The following is a 23,028-nucleotide window of genomic DNA, read 5'->3' as shown; positions in this document are numbered from 1 at the left end:
AAGATGAGTTTAGCAGAGGATGATGATGTATCTATATCTACAGTATATATATATAATTAGAGGACATAAATGGAAATGTGACTATTATAATAATTATTATTTAATTAAATATAGTTATTTAGTTAAACACACACTAGTCTCGCATAGCCAGACCTTCAGACTGACGGCAGAGGGTCTGGACTCTATCGCAGCATTTCTTGGCCAAGGACCGCCCAAGAGGACGTTTGACTGACATGTAACACAACCAATCACAGTTTGTTTTGTACCGCGTCATATTTAGGGGCGTGACAATATAATTTTTATGTCCCTACAATAACAGACCGGCGTGCATCTAATAAATTATTCATTCAAGATCCTTGTGCAAGTTTACTGCATCAATGGAGCCGCGAACTTCACATACTTTTGAAAATACAGCGTTTAGTTGATCGTGGTAAGCGCTCATTGTCTCAGTTGTAAAAACAACGGCTTTCTTCTTCCACGAGGGGTTTTGGCGTCATGACATTTGTTTCCCGGCGGACCGAAAATAAACGCGACACTCGCGCCCCCCGGAAATCCGATAAAATTCAGCCAATCAGATGACGACTTCGACATTCCTGAAGTGTTTCCAGTTAAGTGTACCATACATAGATATTATATAGAGACTAGATGCCCTATTGGCCGCTGGGCACTGAGAAATGCGGCCGCCATCTTAAACCGGTCGTATTCCTAGTTTCGTTGCGTGGCAGCAGTGAAGATGCCAGAGCACTGAGGAGTATTTTCCTGTAATCGGCGGACCATCGCAAATAGGGCCCAGGGGATTACTTTTAACATTACCGTACTATTGGTTGTATTTTGTGAATAGAATATTACTAGATAATTGAGAAGGAGCAAGGATCTTTGATATTACTGTACTGATATCGTAGCCAGCTAACGTTAGCTATAGGCAATGTTTACTGCACCAGCCGGTGTTCACCTGACATGGAGAGGTGGGGTAAAGTAATAATTACCAGAGCTTCTCGGTTATTTTAGTCCCGTCCGAATGTGCCATCTCAGTAATCATTTCGGACAATGTCAGTAAAGATTACGGCGACTTTTACCTTCTGTAAAAAGGTCCAGGAAAATTACCTCCGGTAACGTTTATATTAATAGACGTGCGAATAGACCCTCTGTAAATCAAGTAATTTCGTGTTTAAAAGTAGTTTCCTGTGGTTTTTCAAGTATTGAGACGCTTGAAAAGGCATTCAGTTGCGTGTTTTCTCCCTCCCTCAACTCAAGTGTTTTCCACATACCATTCAGATCAGAAAGAAGTTCGAAAGCACTTGTTAGAGGCACGAAACTTACTTTTACCGCAATCCAATCTTAAGTTAATTCATACATTGTTCGACCGGACATAACTGTTTTATATATATATAGGTTATTTGTGTTTGCGCACGTGATATCAGGAAGCAATGTAAATGTAAAACACACACGTTTCTTCAACTTATTAAAATATCTTACTTTACTGCAACTATCTGTTTCTGCTTCTTTATCATATTTATAGTGTGTGATTTATAAAATAACTCATCACATATTTAGATTTTGGACGTCTGGTCACTTTATATCTTATATCAGAATATTATATTACTGTTAAGCCTACTATGAATATTAAAATACGCCGAACCATGTGTCCTGTATAATAGCTACATGAATGACCTTTGCAGCAAAAAAACCCGCGTGAAACTCAGTTCGGTATTCAGTGAGGTATGATTAATTAAATGCGCTGACAGTTCATTGCACCTGCCATACAGATTACACTGAGTGGAGCGGGTGACCGGTCTAAGATGGCGGCCCCACGGCTCGCCCGCGCCAGTAGCGGTCGATAGGGCGTCTATCTATATGATGTCTATGGTACCATATGCATCAGACGTTTAGCCAACGTTCCGTGGGCGTGACGTCTGAGGCTGAGACTACACACACACAGACACACCCTCACACACACACACACACACACACACACACACACACACACACACACACACACACACACACACACACACACACACACACACACACACACACACACTCAAACACATGTGTATGTGTGTTTGTGAGTGACACAGATGATGGCCCATTTTACCTGATATCACTCTATATAATGTCTATCTAACTTAATGAAAACATTTGTATTCTGCCTTTCAGCTGATAAAAGTTCTTTGTTCTTTAGTCCCTTCCAGAAAACACCATTACATCACAATGTAACATAACATGTCTTTATTTTAAATTTACGTCACAATTCAACATCACTGAGGCCAAAGGCGGCACTCAGATAACTATTTCTGAAACAGTTTTTCCAATAAAATAAACAATGAACAAATAAAATATAAAACAAAATGAAATTAGATCATTGACAGTCTTATATATTGAGAATATATCAAACCAAAATCTCATATTTTTTTTAGAAAGGATGTGAATTAAAACACAGCAGGCAACAGGTTGATAAATTCTGTTAAATTAAAATTTTAATTATCCATTTGTTTTCTGACAGGGAACACATGGAACGAATCACCGGTCCACATTTTGATTGACAGCCGTCACAGCCTACTAATGACCGTGTTTACTCCTTTCCTTTCAACCATTGGATAGGATTAAAAAAACGGCTGTTGTATTTGTACTTCTGACGAAGCGCTGTACAGTATTTGTACTTCTGACGAATATAGGTGAAAAACTACGCCACAAAAATAATAAATAAAAGGCTTTGTTAAAAAGGCGAAAGAACACATGCACATTTTCTTAATATGACAATTAAAAACCAATAGACTGATGAAAATGCGGGACATTTTCTCAATATGCGACGTGCGGAACAAGGGGTGAAAATGATGTGCGGTACAACGCAAAGCGGAACGGGTGGTCACCCTACCCCCAGACCCCCACATCATAAGTCACCATGCACACACATCTGGAAACAAAACCTTGGCCTTAGGTTTGCCAGACCAGTTATGATTAGGCCAGATTATAATAATTATAATAATAATAATAATAATTAATAATAATTAATAATTCGTTACATTTATATAGCGCTTTTTCTGAGACCTCAAAGCGCTTTACATAGATGGGGGAATCTCCTCAACCACCACCAATGTGCAGCATCCACTTGGATGATGCGACGGCAGCCATATTGCGCCAGAACGCCCACCACACACCAGCTTACTGGTGGAGAGGAGACAGTGATGAAGCCAATCAGTATATGGGGATGATTAGGAGGCCATGATGGACAGAGGCCAAGGGGCAAATTTGGCCAGGATGCCGGGGTTACACCCCTGCTCTTTTTCGAAGGACATCCTGGGATTTTTTAATGACCACAGAGAGTCAGGACCTCGGTTTAACGTCTCATCCGAAGGACGGTGCTCTTTTGACAGTATAGTGTCCCCGTCACTATACTGGGGCAATAGGACCCACACAGACCACAGGGTGAGCACCCCCTGCTGGCCTCACTAACACCTCTTCCAGCAGCAACCTGGTTTTTCTCAGGAGGTCTCCCATCCAGGTACTAACCAGGCTCAGCCCTGCTTAGCTTCAGTGGGCCACCAGTCTTGGGCTACAGGGTGATATGGCTGCTGGTTGACGGGATTATGGCTATTTTCAGTTTAGGTTTCTACGAGCAATGGCGACTGAAGGAGTCATACAGATGGCTGTATTTCCGCACTTCTTCAAGCAATCTCTCGGTCACTTGGTCTATTTCCATGGCTCTTCACTGATCTTCGGAATTTAAAAATGGCGGGCGGGCGGTGCAGAGTGCAGAAGATCATTCCGGAAATGCGTAGGAGGAAACGCGATGCTATCCAGCCGACCAATCACAGATCTTGCGGTCCGCGTCGCCGCGACGCGTAGTTACATTTTTGAGGAGGTGCGCGTCAGGGTACGGCGAAGGGTACAACGTATGGTACACGTCAATGCGTATGCTACGCCGTACCTTCTACGCGCACCCGACGCAGAAGTATAAATTGGCCTTAAGGTGAGGCTCACATTCACCCAATTTGAAAACCCCAGGTCTACGTGATACACAGGTATACACAGTATACCCAATAAGAAAGCTCCAGGATTTCCATATATCCACTTAAGAATGCGAAATGACACACAACAACATACTTTGTCATTTGTGTTTTTCATCTTCACATTGGCTAAATAAAGGTATTTCCTCTGTAAATTGGTGCATTAAAGTGTCTCCGAATACAGGAAATGAAGTCATTAATGTTCAAAACTTCCCTGGGGGAGGTCAGCAAATTCTCTGCCTCGAAGCTTCGTTTAATTCCAATCAGTCGCGTTATGCGGCGGTGACTTTAAAATTTGGCATCAAAAATTACAATTGGCATTGAAAACAAAATTCTCTCTGCCATTTACATGTTTATTCACGTGCAACCTGGCCGGTTTGGTTAACTTTTAACGGCCATTATGCTGTTTTTTTCTACGTCGACTGGAACATGTAAGTTACTAACATTAGCCGTGTTGGCTAACTTAACCTGTGGTTAATGCAGGGTCAAAAATAAACACCCGCCAAGCACCATATGCACCGAACAAGGCTAAAAGTCCGGTTTGGCTAAAAAATTAATTAACGTTAGGTGTCTGTCGGTAAATACTTGTTGCCGCTAAGTATGAATACATCACAACAGCGGCTAACAGTAACATAGCCTGTAACGTTAACATTGACGTGATAAACAGACGTCATTAAGACGTTGTTTTTTGGGCTAAATCACGTCGGCCCGTCATAGCCTTCATTTAGCCCAAAAATAGACGTTGAAAATTGGGCTTTGTTTGGTCCGTCTGATTTGCATCTAGATCATCTAGATCTTGGGCTCAGAGTGAACTTTTCCAAGAGTATGCTGTCCCCCAGCCAACGTATAAAGTTAATATCCCTAATCAAGCATGTAATTAGTCCCTACACATGCATTTACTTAAAGTACACCAAATATACCTGAAGTTGGTCCAATTTAGTACACAAAAGTACACTTAATACACTTCAAATGATGCTTTATTACAATTTAATTACAACTAAAATACTAATCATTTACATACTTTAAGTATACTGATAAGTATACTGGCTGCAAGAAAAAAGCAGGAAATTGTTGGAAAACACAAAACTCTGTAAAAACAGAAAAATTACATCCCTGTTTTAAGAACCGTTATGACCTAGTTAAGAGTAATTTGAATGCATAAAAACCTTGACACAAACAATTATATGAATATAATTTTATTTTATTTGAGTTTTCTTTTTTTTAGCACTTTTAGACAATAATAAAAATGTTTATTTTTTGGCCATTCAAAAGAATATTGAACAAACAACAAGAGGATGAGGTTTGGATAATTGATCGCTGGGGTGTTGAAGCTGGCTGCAGCACGAGGTGATATCTTGGACCCATTGTAATGTGAAGAATGAAACACAGTGTGTTGAATGCAGTGTGTGTGCTCTCTAGCTCCCCCTGTAGGTGCTGTATGAGTATCTGCTCACCAGCAGCGGCACATGAACGCTCTGATCAGCAGCGCTTACAGTGAACACAATCTAAATGAAGAAGAATAAACACATTAGCATTCAGACTGTGTAAATACAATCAGTTCACTATTAGTCTTTCCTACAGACCTCAACATATGGGTAAAAGCTGGACTGTCCCAAACTCTCCCAGTACTGGCCCGTCTCGAAGCGGATCTTGTACATTCCTGGAGTGAAGGCGTCGCTGGTTATCAGTCCTGGACAGCGTCCGTCCTCATTCGTGTTTCTGGAATAATCAGTGACACCGTATTTAACAAAATGACATATTTATTTTCCAGGGTTTTGATTTTAAACCGCTCAGAGTTTGACCCAAACAACTTTGGACAGTTTCAATGGCAACAGTTTTCAGAACACTTACAATAATTTAAACATTTCTTTGTACAGAGCGAAAACTTGATACAAGTGATGTCAACAGAGCTGAGTGTTAGCATTATTCATAGTGTAATTTTTTGTAAAACCTAGTCGGCATGCAAGCCTGTACACGACTCTAATAAACATGAACATTTACTAAATATTGGGTAAACCAGTCCATTTTAATGAGACTGAATAATAAATACTGATACTTTTTAATACTTGAAAGATTTCAAGTATATTTATTTCCATTTTGGATGATTTTTTTCACTGAGCTTGTTGCTACACATTCTGAAATTGCTTTCTCCATGTAGGATACAGGCAATGTTTTATTATTATTATTCATATTATTAAAGTTTTATTCTTATAATTCTAACACATTTGCAGCAGTTAAAGGTGAAGTGTAATTTCCGAATTGCCAAAAATAATGACTATTTTCAAACAGGTTTTCTGCCATTGGTTGACCAAACAGATAGCCCCGCCCCAAACTCACATGATTGGTTGAGCCAGTGTGACTGCGTCAGGCCGCTCGAACCAGGGGGCACTGTTTCATAAAACACTGAAGCTTCCCCGGGCGCCGCCATTGATTAGCGGACCATCACCTGCTGTTAGCATGCCATTGACTCCCATTCATTTTGGTGTCACTTTGACAGCGAATAACTTTACATCTGAGGCGTTTAAAGACTCCATTTGTCCATTATTTATTTCTAAAGAAACACGAAAATGTATAAAAGGCTCCATTACCTTGTATCTTACTATGGCCCCATAGAAGCAATTTTTGTAAAAATAGGCTAACGATTGCGTCATAACCACGCGACTCTCTGTCGCACAGTAGAGAGATTACCGTATGGACAGGAGGAGAAGCTCGCGGGCAATCAGGGGGACGTGGAGGCAAAATGACAAAATAATTAATCAGAATACTTAGCAAAAGTTGCTCCTGCTCCTAGCTCATGGACACCTCCTACTCACACTCTCCGTCTCTGCAAGTTTCGGAAGGGAATGATTCAGATTTCTCTTGGCACAGCTACTAGAAGACAGACGGGTTGCTCATATCACATCTACGTCGTCAAGCTCAGTTTGAGTCTGCGCAGTACGCTCGACCATCAGGAAGTGAGAGCTTCTAATTGACTTCACCTGTCTCCATTGAATCCAATGGAGTCGCTGTGTCCAGTTTATATACTGTCTATGGCTCGAACACTCACAGACAGCCAGAGACGACATGCGTGGACTCACCCGATGGTCACGAGGCTCCAGATGGTCATGTGGGGGTCCAGCCGGTGTAGACTGAGGGCCATCCGCGCCGCTGGGACCCCGTCCCCGGTGTTCAGCACATGTGTAGTTAGGGGACCTTTCACCGAACCCATCGCTCTCAACCCTACAACACACAGGAGATCACCCCGTCACATGCATTTATTATAAGACCGTTTAAAACTGAGACCATGTACAGGCAACTTCCACATCTTTACCTGGAGATGTTAAACATGAAGCACATTTAAAATGACTGGACTCACTGCTTTCTACATCAGCCCTCTCTAACAGAATTACTGAAGATATTAAGATCTTACCTGTTATGAAGTCAGTGTCATCTGGCTGTGTGTCGCCGTTTATATGAGGATGATCTGGACACTGTTTGATTAGTTTCAATGAGTTAATCAACAAAACAAACCAGCGTAAGCACACATGCAGGGTTAATATTTAAGCAAACCGGTCTTAAAAAGTTACAGTATCACAAACCTTTAGAATATAAAGTACTACAAAACAAAGACAAGATATCTGAATCTACAGTCCTACCCTGAAGTCGTTTACATACACAAGAAAGGTGGAAGAAGCGAGCTGAAATCCTGTTAGAGTGCAGATGGACTTTGACCTCCAGTAACTTGTTTGATTTGGTTCTTTAGATGAGTGGAAAAACATGAAGGTTAACGCTAGTCACAGTGACAAAACAGCTGGAATTTAGATCAGTGGTTTCAGTCTTCAGAGAGCCAGAGCTACATTTTATCCCATTAAGAACATTAACTAACATTATTACACTATATTGTGCTCAACAGATCATTAGTTATAAAGTTAACAAGTAGTTAAAATGTCATGAAGATTGAACTTCTATCCTCTCCTAGACTGCCTTCTATCCTCTCCTAGACTGCCCTCAAAACCATGATTGTACAGATAATGGCTTTTGAAACGTATTAAAACTCTGTCATCATATTCAGGCAGCATACAGTACTGTACATGAATGTATTTTTATTTCTGTTGGTGAATACATTCAGAATTGTGTGATACAAACAAATAGCATTCCCATTATATTTTACATAATCACAGATATATATTACGAAAGATACACAAGCATGCAGCGGGAAACCGCTTTACCATGTTATGCCTTATTTCAAAGAACGGTTTTGATAAGTGCTACATTTTTACATGGAAAAAAATGACATATGCTGATCATAAATCTAGTCATAAAACTAAATTGGCCAGACTGATTGATGAGCAGATAGTAAATAACATTTGGGTTCAAATAAGTGTTTTAAATACATCTCATTTTAAATCTTAAGTGTCACATACGTTTAATAAATATAAGTAGTTGAATTAATTTTTATATATCAGGGTCATGTATGGGGTTATCAGTTGATATAGATTTATTTAGATATCGTTATTGGCATCAGCCGTTTAATAACCCATATCAGTAACCCATAACTATTGCGTACATATCGTAAAATTATGTATGTAGGATATTTGCAATAACATGGTGTGTCTGTGTTTCCATCTCCTTCAATATTATTGTATCTGTACTTTACTGATTGAAATCATGGAAAAACACCATTTGGTTAAAATAAGTCATAAAATCATCAGCAGCGTCTGACAACAAAATACAGTAGTTGAGTTTGTTTCGGTCTGTTTAGACAGCTGTTCCTGAACTGGATTCAAACCAGATTCAAACACTTCAAGCTGAAATCAGTGATCCTGAATGAGTGTTTCAGCATCAGTCCATCACTGAACCACTGAACTCATGAAGATACGAGCTGATGTCATTCAGCTCTGCGCTCATGTTTAGTTTACAAGATGACAGCTTCAGCGGATCAGTGGAAATTATCCAAACATCTCTCCTCGGTTTTAATGGTCCTTTTCTTTACACCATCACTGATTAATCCTGTGGCTTTTCCCAAGGAACTTGGCGTGTCTTTGAGAAAGAGCAACAGCGCACTTAGAAAAAAACATCAGTTTCATATTTTATTTAAAACAAATAGTTACAGGTTTTAACTTACCTGAAGTCTTTACATGTAGAACAAATCTGGTTCATAGTCATTAACCTAGCAAACACACGCATGGATACATGTTACACAAAAACTCTTAAATTGCTATAGTATTATATCATTTTTGTATATCCTGAAATATTGTAGGAAGATGTTTTAGTCCAAAAAATAAGTTTGCTCAATCACAATAACAGAAATTTACCAAGGTAACCATAGTTTACATTAAAACACCATTATTACTACAGATATTGTTACTAGGCGAGTCTCAGGAAACCTGGGCACGTTCTTGACAGGTTTTGACTCAACTACTGTAAAATCATAATAAATTAATACAAAATCTCCTTCAGTAATTATAAGAAGCTTCACAATCTTACAAATTTAACTACTTTAACAGCAGCCACAATATCTGTAATGGAATATTGACTGTACATTTATAAAACATCTTGGGTTACAAATGTAACCTAGGGTCATTGAGAAGGGGACAGGACTCTTCAGCGTGACCGGTGTCTGAAGCACGTGTTCAAACACGACAATTGTATTGGCCGGCAAAAGCCTGTTGAACATTGGTGATCTTGAATGTGCTCTTATTATGACTGTTGTCTAAGGGGGTGTGAGTCTAAGGGGTGTGGTTCATTCATTACTGCTGTTCAGGTGTTGCAATTTAATAAATGACTGCATGCCCCTGTGAGTGTGCACGCCAGTCAAACGAAACCCGATGGCTACGTGAGTTTATTCCTCCGTCATGTTTTAGCCGGCTTTCTACCCTTTATGTTACGATGGCAGCTTTAACAGGTTATGGGCCCAGAAAGGAGTTTGGAAGTCGGTGGAACCGTTTATGTTTTGACGGGGATGAGAAAAATTATGAACTGTGGGAAACTAAGTTTCTGGTGCACCTGCGTCTGCTCAGTTTGAAGAATACCATACTGAGCGAACCATCTGATGATGACGGTGTAGAAGAAGACGCAGAGAAAAATGAGGACGCGTATGCAGAACTGATTCAGCTGTTGGATGATAAAAGCCTCTCACTTGTGATGAGAGATGCAGCGGATGATGGACGAAAGGCGCTGAAGATTCTGAGAGAACATTATGCTGGTAAAGGGAAACCACGAGTGATCACCTTATACACAGAGCTTACGTCTCTCCAGAAAGCTGTCAATGAGAGCGTCACAGATTATGTCATTCGCGCAGAGACCGCTATTACAGCTTTGAGAAATGCGGAAGAGACTTTAAGTGATGGCTTGTTGATCGCAATGGTTTTGAAGGGCCTACCGGACTCTTTTAAGCCATTTTCCATTCACATAACCCAAAGTGACGAAAAGATAACTTTCACGGAGTTTAAAACAAAGCTGAGGAGTTATGAAAGCACTGAAAAGTTTAGTGCTGCTTGCTCAGAGGAAGACAGCGTGATGAAGGTGAAAGCAAGAGACGGGTGGAACATGAAACTGACCTGTTTTAATTGCGGGCAGAAGGGACATAAGGCCGTGGAGTGCACTTCTGCTACGAGCGAGCATAGAGAACAGCGACAGTGGTGTCATCTTTGCAAGAGTTCCACGCACAAGGATGTGAATTGCAGACGGAGAAAGCGGGACAACGTGAAGCGGGTGGTGGATGAGGAGGACCACACCTTTGCTTTTAAGGTGGGCCAAGTGGATGCCGTTCTGGTCAGCGGAGTGAAGGAAAAAGGCCTCATGGTTGATACAGGAGCCACGTCGCATATCATCCGGGACATCACACAGTTCAAGGACTTTGACAAAAGTTTTGAGCCACACAAGCACATACTAGAGCTGGCTGATGGAGAGAAGACCAGCGGTATCGCCTTGAGGAAAGGTACGGCCAAAGTTCGCCTGAGAGACAACAAAGGTCGAGTGGTGGAAACGATGTTGATGGGGGCGCTGTACGTCCCATCTTTTCCACAGGACATCTTCTCAGTCAAGGCAGCGACGTCCCAGGGAGCGACGGTCATTTTCAAAGAAGGTCAGAACAGACTTGTTCATAAGAACGGTGTAACATTTGACATCCAGGTGTATGATAGACTCTTCTATTTAAGCACTGTTACAGATGATGTTGATCAATGTCATTATGTTATGATATCCGCACATGGCATGAAATTCTCGGTCACTGTAATTATGAGGATGTGTTGAAGCTGGAAAATGTTACAAAGGGGATGAAAATCAAAGGTAGAACTGAAATGTCTAATCTAAAATGTGAAGTGTGCACACAGGGTAAATTTGTTCAGAGTAGGAACAGGGAGGCAGATGAAAAAGCAAAAGTTCCCCTTGGACTTGTGCACACAGACTTAGCTGGACCTATGGAGCCGATAGCAAAAGATGGTTTCAGATATATCTTGGCATTTACTGATGACTATTCAGGTGCAATATTTACATATTTCTTGAGAGCAAAGAGTGATACAGTCAAAGGAACAGAGAAGTTCATTGCTGATGTTTCACCTTATGGTAAAATTAAATGTATGAGATCTGATAATGGCACCGAGTTTACATCCAGGGAATTTCAGTCCCTCCTCAGTAGAAATGCAATTAGACACGAAACCTCAGCTCCCTATTCACCCCATCAGAATGGGACAGCTGAGAGGAGCTGGAGAACTTTGCTTGACATGGCAAGGTGTATGTTAATCGAGAGTAGCTTACCAAAAATGTTATGGACGTATGCAATCCAGACTGCAGCTGCTATTCGCAACAGATGTTATAACAGACGTGTAGGACAGACCCCATACTATATGCTGACTGGAAAGAAGCCTGATCTTTCAAGAATGAAAATATTTGGGTCAAAGTGCTATGCATACAAACAGAACAAGAAAAAGTTAGACTCTCGATGTGAAAAAGGGATTTTCATTGGTTATGACAAGAATAGCCCTGCATATTTAGTTTTCTATCCAGACTCAGGAAAAGTGAATAAAAGCAGGTTGGTGGAGTTTCTTACAAAGAGTGGGACAGAATGCCACACTCAGACAGATCAGTTAATGTGTGAAGATGATGTACGTAGGGAGAGCGCTGAAACTCACCTACCAAAACCTGAGATAATAGAATCTGAAACGTGTGACCCAAGCCCCAACACAGGTGAAAGGGAAAGTGTTGAGAGCAGGCGTTATCCACAGAGAGAGAAGAGGCCTCCACAGTATTTGAGGGATTATGAGTGTGGAATAAAATGTGATGATGACCATGCACTAACCAGTATTGATTATTGTTATAGAGTTGCATGTGATGTACCCCACACTCTAAAGGAGGCTATAAGTTCACCAGAGTCAGAATTGTGGAGTAAGGCCATGCAGGAGGAGATGAACTCTCTTAAGGAGAATGATACGTTTACCCTTACAACACTACCTGAAGGTAAAAATATAGTGGGGGGCAGATGGGTCTACACAGTGAAGGAAAACCCAGTTGGAACGACATACAAAGCTCGGTATGTGGCGAAAGGGTATAGTCAAGTTGCAGGCATTGATTATAAGGAAACTTTTTCTCCAACTGCTGACATGACATCAATACGTAGCTTAATGCAAATTGCAGCTCAATATGGTTTAGAACGGCATCAAATGGATGTAAAGACTGCATATTTGCATGCCCCTATTGACACTGAATTATACATTGAACAGCCAGAAGGATTTGAGGTCAAGTCAGAAACAAGTGAGAGGCTTGTCTGTAGACTTAACAAATCACTTTATGGTTGGAAACAGTCAGGGCGGAATTGGAATAAAATGCTAGATGATTTTCTGATTCAAAATGATTTTATCCAAAATCCTGCTGACCATTGTGTTTACAGTAAACAAACTGGAGGTGAGAAAATCATACTGATAGTCTGGGTTGATGATCTTCTTATTGCAGCAAGCGATAGTCAGACACTCAGAAATGTGAAAAGAATGTTGGAGGAAAGATTTAAAATGAAAGATCTTGGTAAACTTACACATTTTCTGGGTATTGATTTTGCACAAGGAGATGGGGAAATAAAAATGAACCAGAAAAGGTTCATTATTAAGATTTTGGAGAAGTTTGATATGATTAATTGTAAACTAAGGTCAACTCCATGCGAAAACAAAATGCAATTTGATAATGAAGGTGAATGTGTTGATCCAAAGCTGTATCGAGAAGTGGTTGGTAGCTTGATCTATCTAATGACCTGTACTAGACCAGATCTAGGTTTCATTGTCAGTAAGCTGTCACAACACTTTTCTGAACCAAAGAACCAACACTGGGTAGCTGCTAAGCATGTATTGCGATATTTAAAGGGAACTGTGAACAAGGAATTGTGTTATAGGAGAAATTATGTAAATCTTAATCTCTTTGCATTTAGTGTTGCTGATTGGGCAGCAGATCAAAATGATAGAAGAAGTACAACTGGTTACTGTTTTAGTTTGTCTGCCACTGGTCCTGTTATTTCTTGGAGGTCTAAGAAACAATCCACAGTTGCTCTTTCTACATGTGAGGCTGAGTATATGGCTTTGGCAGCTACTGCACAGGAAAGCCTATATCTTGTCCAGTTATTAAACAACATGGACAATGAATGTATTTACACACCAGTGACAATTTATGAGGACAATCAAGGGGCAATTGCTTTGTCCAAGAACCCTATATGCCGTCAAAGGTGTAAACATATTGATATTAAGTATCATTTTGTTCGATCTGCACTTGAAGATGGAAAGATAACTATTGAATATTGTCCTACAGCAGCCATGGTTGCAGATATTCTGACTAAACCTGTAACCAAAGCCATGCTTGATAGATTTGTGTGTTTTATTTTTGGTGTGATGTAAATGTACATGATAACTGTATGTTATTCAGCCTAAGAGCAAGTGGGGGTGTTGAACATTGGTGATCTTGAATGTGCTCTTATTATGACTGTTGCCTAAGGGGGTATGAGTCTAAGGGGTGTGGTTCATTCATTACTGCTGTTCAGGTGTTGCAATTTAATAAATGACTGCATGCCCCTGTGAGTGTGCACGCCAGTCAAACGAAACCCGATGGCTACGTGAGTTTATTCCTCCGTCATGTTTTAGCCGGCTTTCTACCCTTTATGTTACGATGGCAGCTTTAACAAAGCCTATGTCGTCACTACATGTGCGACCGCGAGTATAAGAGAGCGCCTGAGGAACACATCATCCTCTTGTTGTCTAAAGGAGATGTGGCAGGCACCCCGAAAGCATTAGTATTTATTACTTTATTAGTATTAGTGACAGTTTAGCCATAATTATTGGCTTATTTTTGTCAATAACCTTAAAAATCACTCAATAAGTATCATAATTAATGAGGATGTAACTTTCACTTTAGAACAGGGGGTAAAATTGTAGTTATTACACTATTTTAGCAATTTATAACAGTAAACCAGCACTAATTAACCAGTTACTAGCTTCATATTGTTCAGTTAACTTTATAGATGGGGAATCACTGAAATATAACTAAGTACATTACTACACAAAAATAATATATAGTTCCCTTTCGTGGTCACTACGAGTTACATCAGCGACGACGAATGGGGTTTCGCTTAGAAAGCCTATCACCTTCGAGTATATAAAACGAGCCAATGGCAATGAAATGCCATGGGTCTGCGGAATTTGCATAGCGTAACTCGGCCCCACCTCGTGGGTATATAAGGAAGTACACCGGCAACATGCAGATATGTTTTCGCTTCGGAGCCGAGAGCTTTTCTTCACTCCACAAAGCCAAAGCCTGAGTTTACTCTTTCTCTACAGACTCTTCGAGACGAGCGACTCTCTGGTGTTGGTGTGACGGCGATCTCCAGCGAGTGCACATTGCCTGCTGATCTGTGCAGTGATCTGCCAGTAAGTGTGTTTCTCCCTGGTCGCTTCAACATCCGCAGAGTTTTCCTCTCACAAAAAGAGCTTGCACGTGGCACGTCTTTTTAAAGATGCCTCGCCCGTGCACTTCTGGTTGCGGTCGCAATGTTTCCAATTCTGATGGGCACAATCGCTGCTTTGTGTGTTTGGGCATTGATCACGCTAAAGCAGCGCTTGTGGATGAGTCATGATCTCACTGTGGGAACATGACCATCTCAACGCTACGGTCGAGACTCAATGAACTCATTCGAGCGAGAGTCTCCTCATCCACACCCCGATCTACAGTCTCCGCGAGAGGCTGTACTTCGGCTGGTGGCCAGGGTGACCTGAGGGTGACGGTGTGGAACAAACCGTCGATTCGTCCGCGGTCCACACCCCCCTCTCCAGCATTGTTACCCGAGAATGTTCAGATTGAGACCGCTGGTCCCAGGCCCCGCGTGTCTCTTTCGGCGCTCCAGAAGAGGATGCAATGTCAATCACAGCATCACAAGGTGGGCAGGAGTCCTCGGGAAGTGACGATTCGGCTGTGCTGCCACCTTCGGGTGTTCCAGCATTGCCCGAGTCAGATCCCGAGATGACGGCCATGCTTTCCCGGGCAGCCGCGGCCATTGGGCTCACTCTCAAGATCAGGTTTGAGAACACAAGGACCTAGTGCTTCGGCACCTAGCCCGTCTGGGCCTTCGGGTCAACTGGGAAAAGAGCAAACTTTGCCCCGTGCAGAGGATTTCTTTTCTCAGTATGGAAATCGACTCGGTCGCCATGTGTGCGCAGCTTACGAGCGAGCGTGCGCAGTCACTGCTGACTTGCCTGAGACAGTTCGAGGGCAAGAGTGCGGTTCCACTGAAACTATTTCAGAGGCTCCTGGGGCATATGGCATCCGCAGCCGCAGTAATGCCGCTCGGATTGCTTCATATGAGACCGCTTCAGCTTTGGCTTCGCGATCGAGTCCCGAGGTGGGCATGGCATCACGGTACGCTCCGAGTCCCAGTGACTCCGGCCTGCCGTCAGACCTTCACCCCGTGGACGAACCTCAGTTTTCTACAGGCCGGAGTGCCCTTAGAATGAGCTTCCCGGCATGTTGTTGTGTCAACAGATGCCTCCACCACGGGCTGGGGCGCCATGTGCAATGGACATGCTGCCGCGGGCTCCTGGACAGGACCCCAGCGCCTTTGGCATGTCAATTGCCTCGAGTTGCTGGCTGTACGTCTCGCCCTGCACCGCTTCCGTGCATTGCTCAGGGGTCAGCACGTACTATTCCGATCAGACAATACCGCGACAGTAGCGTACATCAACCGTCAAGGTGGTCTACGCTCCCGCCATATGTCGCAACTCGTCTTCCTAACATTGTCTGGCTAGCAGACACACTCTGTCAGTTCAAAGCTAGACTAAAAACACATCTCTTTGACCTAGCATACACATAACACATTATAGACTTCTATAATTCCATATTAGGCTGCATAGATTAGGCCAGCCGGAACCGGGAACACTTCCCATAAATCCTGATGTACTCGTTACATCATAAGAAGAATAGCATCTACGCTAATATTAGTCTCTCTGTTTATACCAAGGTTTACCGCAGTCCGCCGGATTCAGGCCGTATCCAGATCTGATGAAAGACCTGTGCCTGGACGCGACGACAACGCAGTACTGTCTCTCCATTTACTAAAGTGAGGTGGACCCCGGACGTATCCAGATCAGATGGTGGATCTGCACCTGGACCCAACCATGAAGTGCCAGCCTCATCAGCCCTGTGAAGGCCTCATCGACACGACCAATCTGACTTCTGACCTGTAACGCTGCCTGGATCATAATCATACACTGTTCGCTCGTTGGCCAGAGGAGAACTGGCCCCCGACTGAGCCTGGGTTCTCCCAAGGTTTTTTTCTCCATTCTGTCACCTGAAGGAGTTTTGGTTCCTTGCCACTGTTGCCTTGGCTTTTGGCTTGCTTAGGCCCGGTCCACACTACTGCGTTTTCGTTTAAAAACGGAGACCTTTTGCTACGTTTGCACCTCCCGTCCACACTAAAACGGCAAAAACGGAGACCCAAAACGGAGAAGTTTAGAAACGCTGCTGACCCGTTTTTCGTTTTGAATCTCCGGAGGGCGTTTTAGTGTGGACGGGTCAAAACGGAGGACTTTAGAAACGATGACGTAGTAGAGGCTCACGCTCGGCTCTATGATTGGGTATCATCAGTCATGGCGTATAGCTTTGCTAGCAGCTGTTGTGCAAGTAAATTCTGCATTTTACAATGCTATAACTGCCTACATGCGCCGGAGGCAAGCTATTATTCGAGCGATCTGTGACAATTCCCGTGTGCAGCGGCGGTACCGACCGTACATGGAGCGTCGGTTTTGGGTTAACCCGGGAAGAACCAGCGCATGGTGGGATCATTTTTATCAATGAAATTGTGTTTACACCGGCACGCGCATGCCCAGTGTTGGTGAATGGTCACGTGATCCGCGTTTTTCAGTCGTTTTAATGTGGACGGAGATCAATTCTAATACGCAGCTAAAACGCTGGTGTGGACGGAGATCGTATTCGTTTTAATTCTCCGTTTCTAAACTAAAACGCAGTAGTGTGGACGGGGCCTTAGTTGGGGACTTTTAATATTCAACAATATTACTGATCTGCCTTATTTAGGGTGGACGATGATGCAATTTTCTTCTAGAAACAAACTTTGTTGTATTATTTTCATGTTATTACTGTGAAGCTACTTTGATACAATCTGTACTGTAAAAAGCGCTATATAAATAAAGGTGACTTGACTTGACTTCTTCTTGAGCCACTCCTTTGTTGCCTTGGCAGTATGTTTTGGGTCATTGTCATGCTGGAAGACCCATCCACGACCCATCTTCAGTGTTCTGGCTGAGGGAAGGAGGTTCTCGTCCAAGATTTTACGGTACATGGCCCCGTCCATCAGCCCCTCAATACAGTGAAGTCGTCCTGTACCCTTAGCAGAGAAACAGCCCCAGAGCATGATGTTTCCACCGCGTGCTTGACTGTAGGGATGGTGTTCTTGGGGTCATAGTCAGCATTTCTCTTCCTCCAAACACGACAAGTTGAGTTGATGCCAAAGAGCTCAATTTTGGTCTCATCTGACCACAGCACTTTCTCCCAAGCCTTCTCTGAATCATTAGATGTTCATTGGCAAACTTCAGATGGGCTTCTACATGTGCCTTCTTGAGTAGGGGGACCTAGTGGGCGCTGAAGGATTTCAATCCGTTGCGGCGTAGTGTGTTACCAATGGTTTGCTTGGTGACTGTGGTCCCAACTGCCTTGAGATCATTAACATGCTCCTCCCGTGTAGTTCTGGGCTGATCCCTCACCTTTCTCATGATCATCCTTACCTAATGAGGCGAGATCTTGCATGGAGCTAGCTACAGACCGAGGGCGACTGATTTTTCATTTTGTATTTCTTCCATTTCTGAATAATCACACCAACAAAAGTCTCCTTCTCACCAAGCTTCTTGCTGATGGTCTTGTAGCCCATTCCAGCCTTGTGCAGGTCTACGATCTGGTCCCTGATGTTTGACAGCTCTTTGGTCTTGCCCATGGTGGTGGAGAGGTTGGAATGGAAGATACAGATTCTGTGGATAGGTGTGTTTTATACACATAATGAGCTGACATTAGGAATACTTTCTTAAAGTCAGAGGACTAATCTGTGTTCCACATGGGCACATAACCAGACCCTTCATAAATAGACCCTTCATTTCTTGATCAGCAGGGAATCAAATAATTATTTCCCCTACTGTATACTTGTGAGGACCAAATGTCCCCACAAGGATAGTAAAATCTGAGATTACCTACATTGTGAGGACCGCTGGCTGGAAATGTATTAATAAACATAATAAATTGTGCTTTTTTGAAAATATAAAAATGCAGAAAGTTTTTTTGTGATGGGAAGGTTTAGGTGTAGGGTTAGTGTAAGGGGAGAGAATATAAAGTTTTTACAGTATAAAAATCATTATGTCTATGGAAAGTCCTCATAAAACATGAAAACACAATGTGTGTGTGTGTGTGTGTGTGTGTTTGTGTGTTTACATGCTGTCTGTCTTCATCACTGTTGTCTGCTGTCTGTGGACTCTGTGTCTCTCTGTCAGTCCTCGAGGGAGGAGAGCTACCAGACGAGTCGTCCGCACTGCTCACAGAGCCGTGGAGCGGAGAGAACGCCACACCGTCTCCTGAGACACACACACACACACACACACACACACACACAAGAGCGATAAATGGCATCAAACAGAAGATCATGGACAGAGACAAGGCACCGTCTCTTTGGACATCCCACTTGCCCAGACTGTGAGACATAACATCACAAATATCAGCCAGTCTCTGGCCTGGTTCATAATCCCCTGTTGTGCTCTGATGACGGAAGAATGAGTGTTTTACCGCACAGCTCTTGGTTTTGAGGGTCCATCTGCTCCAGACTGTCCAGCAGCTCGTCTATCTGTGATTTAATCACGGTCAGTTCCTGCTTAATGCACATCAGCTCCTCCATTCTTACTGCGGAGAGAGAAGGACAGGGTCAGTGCATCTGTTGAGTTCAGCATATACAGTGACAATCAGCAGCAGCTGAAACATATGAGGTACTTACATTAAAGTTGAAATGTGATGTTTAAAAAATAAATAAATAATGTTTTCAAGTCATTAGAGACGTTCACACCAATGATGCAATTTCAATCTAAAAATAAGCAAAGGACATGCAATACAGTTTAATGTAGCTATTACAGAGTTGGATTACTTATGTCCAATGTCCTGCTAAATAAACTTTAACATTTTATCAATAATGTATTTGCATAATGACTTCTTGTATTGTGGTTTTGTTTAATTTGGCATAAACAGCACCAAGTAGAACTTCTGGGTTTGCATGTAGGCTAGTATGTGTGGTAATTAGGACAATGTGTTCCAGAAGTTATCGGTCTGACAAATGGTCCCGCTCCATAAAGGCATTGGAGAAAAAAACAATTACACCAATATTGCTATGTCAGGCCAATCAACTATGGAGTAACTATGGCACCGCTATGGAGTAGAAATTAAGACGCTGAGATGTAGCCATTATGCTAACCAGTGGTGTAGTCTACGTGATACGCAGGTATACGCCGTATACCCACTAGAAAAGGCCAAGGATTTGCGTATACCCACTTAAAAAAAGCGTGAGGATACGTATCAACTTCGTTTTGTGTCAGAACTTTCACACTTTCATTCATAAATTCACCCCGTCTGTGTTTGCGAAGCGACGGATCGAATCGCGGAATCCAGTCACAAATGGAACTTGCTATATAAAGCAGAACGTCACGGAATTAGGCTATTTTTGAATTAATAAATCAAAAGTAGCTGCTGTACAATGAATCAAATCTCGATATGGACTAGTGTCTATGAATATTAAAGCTAAAAGAGACTGCAATTGTTCTACGCGTCTCTGGGAATGAGCGCTCAGTGTGTGCTCCACTACACACACACACACACACACACACACACAGAGAGAAGCACGCGTGACTCACGCTCGTGGTGTTTTCAGCGTTTCACTGTATTGAGACATGATGTAGGCTACACATGTGCATTTCATCGCAGAGCTGCCCAGTCACTTGATGAGAATTTCACCATTTCATTTGATAAAACTATCGTCATTCATTCGTTTCATATACACACAGAAACTGTTGTCTTTACGACAACCTGTCAAAATAAAAGTTCTGTATAACTTGAAGAAAATATAACAGAAATATATTACTATTGCACAGAGTATACTTCAGGCCTAATAATAATAATAATAATAATAGTTTATTAAAACACACAGAAACTCAAATGTCTACAACCCACCAAAATAAAAGTTCGGTCTAACTCAAATTAATTAGAAAGGAATTGCACAGTAAAATGTATTTTAAAATAAAATTTTTTTTCAAAAACACAATTTCTAAAAGTAAATTTGTATTTGTGCCTTTAATGTTTTTTTTTTTTAAATTGTTGATAATTGTCAACTGATAAAACCTGTGCTTTAGGGACCATATTCATATAACAAATAAATAAGTTGATAACACTTAGTATTTCATAATCTTCTCAATTACATGTCGATGTATACTGTATGCATTAGTGAGTGTGGTGGTGCTTATGGGGTGACGCTCTGGGCTGGGTGAGTATGCGGCGGCGGCGGCGGCGGCGCGAGGGAGGGGGGGGGGGGGGGGGGAGCTGGGGGTGTTATATTAGAGTATACTCACTACAAAAAACTAGACTACACCACTGATGCTAACTTACACGAACCTTGCCTGAAAAACAAAAGGATTATTCTTTGCTGTTCACAGTGTCCAGGTCTTTCACAGAGACAGATGATTTCTCAGGACATCAGTACATAAGTGTGTAATTTCTGTGCCAGTAGCAAAAACAAACAAACTGCAAAAATTACAGTTGTTTCCAAACAGGTTTCCCTGCTGTCCTTTTCTGTCCCACCTCCCACCTGTCATTGGTTGGACAAACACGTAGCCCCGCCCCAAACACACACCATTGGTTAGGCCACAATTGAGTGTTTTCACCATTTTAACCCTCATCCTTCCCTCGCACTTTGTAACACATCTTTCCCTTGCGGGTCAAAATGAACCAAAGCCCTACAATTATACTTACGTTTTTTTTTTGTTTTTTTTTAGAGCTTATTTAATTTAATTTTGAAAATAGTTATATTTTATTTTATTTACCTTTTAAATTATTAGATTTGATCAATAAATAATAAATACACATTCCTCACATTCTTTCAACTTGTTGTTCACACTTATTTCTAATGATGTGATCAAACCAACTGTACATAATACAAGTCAGTTCAGAGTCTCAAAATGTTGCACTGAATGTTGATCCCAACAATGGATGGAAACAATATTAGAGGGAGAGGAGGAAGAGTATGAGTATAAGAGGAGGAAGAGGATGAGGACGAGGAAGAGCAGGTGTGTATAGTGTTGTCAAGGCTGGATCTGCTTTAGGGTTTTTCTCTTCTCCTGCAGAGATGACATTGTCTGAGATGTGGAGAAACTCCTCCGGCCGGACCAACATGAAGACATGATGCTGAGTCAATCTCTCACTGACCGTGATTCTGCAGTTGCACAACTCTTCTGAGTGTCCTTTACTGTAACATGCTTTTCATTTAGAGCTTTTTTACTATGACCTTTTTGGGTTTTGCAGTTGGGTCACTGTATTTTCACAGTACACAAGTGCTGAAATACTATACAGTATTCAGTACAATGCTATACTTGCAGTGCATACAGTATTTATTCACCTTACAACTGCAAGTTGTCATTACTATACTTTTTTACGTAATTGCTAAATTTGTTTACTTTGTTACAATATACTTTTTTTCTGTAACTGCACGCTCTGGATTCTGTGTTCTCCATTTTTTGATGCAGTGTCTAATGAATGATCTGTCGTGTTTATAATATTGACTCTTGTGTGTATGATCTGAAAGCATTGTTTGATTTTGAGCACAGATAAAATGGTTTTGAGTCAATTGTTTGGTTTTGCCAGAAGAGACAGAGATTCTCTGAATGTGGTTTGAAAATATGGTGTTGTGTTTAAGGTTTTGAGAAAGTGAGTGATGGTTCCAAGAAATGTGTTTTAGCAATTCAGAAAAACTGTAATTCAGCTGACAATATCTTACATTGGGTGTGTTTGCCGACCTCTTGTGGAAAAAAATTATATAACATGATATTTCATAACTCTTGCCACTAGATGGCGTTATAGCTCTATATGGAGCAAATGAGCTGTTCCGCTGGGTCCTAAAGTCAGTTCATTCAGTTTGCATTCAGACACACATCTAGACATCATAAAATCAGTTTTTGTTTTTTGGTCAAGTTTTAGCATTTTTAGCAGTTTTTCTATGTGTACTGAAGCATTCCTCGCATTCCATTCATTCCTAAGGAAGTCAAATTGACCCGCATTGTTACTTTTTTAAATTTCAACCACAAATCGAATCAATTCAATTTTGTGTGTGTGTGTGTATTCATGGTTCAAGTGCCACAAAAGTCCTGGGCCCGTATTCATAAAGATTCTAAGAATCCTCTAAGAAAACTCTTAATTTAGCTTACGTAGGAGTCTTAGCTTAAAAGCGACTCGGGACCGATCTGAGAGCAACTCTGAGTAAGGAAACGAC

At 41.7% G+C, this 23,028-nt stretch overlaps 2 protein-coding genes across 3 annotated transcripts in view; both read right to left on the bottom strand.

Moving 5' to 3' along the window:
* Positions 1-5,187: 5,187 nt before the first annotated feature.
* LOC309490535 (5-hydroxyisourate hydrolase-like) lies at positions 5,188-7,924 on the bottom strand. 2 transcript variants are annotated; one of them, XM_082159755.1, is made up of 5 exons: positions 7,643-7,924; positions 7,417-7,477; positions 7,085-7,226; positions 5,591-5,726; positions 5,188-5,512 (listed from the first exon to the last, which is right to left on the bottom strand). In XM_082159755.1, exons 1-5 carry the CDS (start codon positions 7,763-7,765, stop codon positions 5,423-5,425), a joined length of 552 nt encoding a protein of 183 aa, XP_082015881.1. In that variant the 5' UTR covers positions 7,766-7,924; the 3' UTR covers positions 5,188-5,422. The 2 variants fall into 2 exon arrangements, with proteins under 2 accessions (XP_082015881.1, XP_082015882.1); XM_082159756.1 differs by having other exon boundaries at positions 7,586-7,716.
* Positions 7,925-8,074: 150 nt separating this feature from the next.
* The window catches only part of LOC309490537 (uncharacterized protein), a 36,654-nt gene continuing 21,700 nt past the window's right edge, over positions 8,075-23,028 (bottom strand). Inside the window, exons 4-7 of the mRNA XM_082159758.1 lie at positions 19,293-19,406; positions 18,945-19,084; positions 9,112-9,156; positions 8,075-9,026 (exon numbers count right to left, since the gene is read on the bottom strand). Of these exons, the coding sequence (XP_082015884.1) occupies positions 9,121-9,156; positions 18,945-19,084; positions 19,293-19,406 (290 nt within the window). The 3' untranslated portion in view covers positions 8,075-9,026; positions 9,112-9,120. The remainder of the gene's footprint in view (positions 9,027-9,111; positions 9,157-18,944; positions 19,085-19,292; positions 19,407-23,028) is intronic.

This window comes from Leuciscus leuciscus (genome assembly GCF_965113295.1).
Source record: "Leuciscus leuciscus genome assembly, chromosome: 25".
Lineage (NCBI taxonomy): Eukaryota > Metazoa > Chordata > Actinopteri > Cypriniformes > Leuciscidae > Leuciscus > Leuciscus leuciscus.
Note: the sequence above shows the minus strand (reverse complement) of the source record. Positions and strands in the feature narration are given on the sequence as shown.

What these genes read in the sequence shown, in the direction of transcription:
- LOC309490535 (XM_082159755.1), bottom strand. Translation starts at nt 7,765, where the DNA reads ATGTTTTTCCACTCATCTAAAGAACCAAATCAAACAAGTTACTGGAGG. An exon ending in TGTATGTAAACGACTTCAGG is followed by an intron (nt 7,478 to 7,642) that starts GTAGGACTGTAG and finishes CTAATCAAACAG; the next exon opens with TGTCCAGATCATCCTCATAT. An exon ending in GCTTTTACCCATATGTTGAG is followed by an intron (nt 5,513 to 5,590) that starts GTCTGTAGGAAA and finishes TTCTTCATTTAG; the next exon opens with ATTGTGTTCACTGTAAGCGC.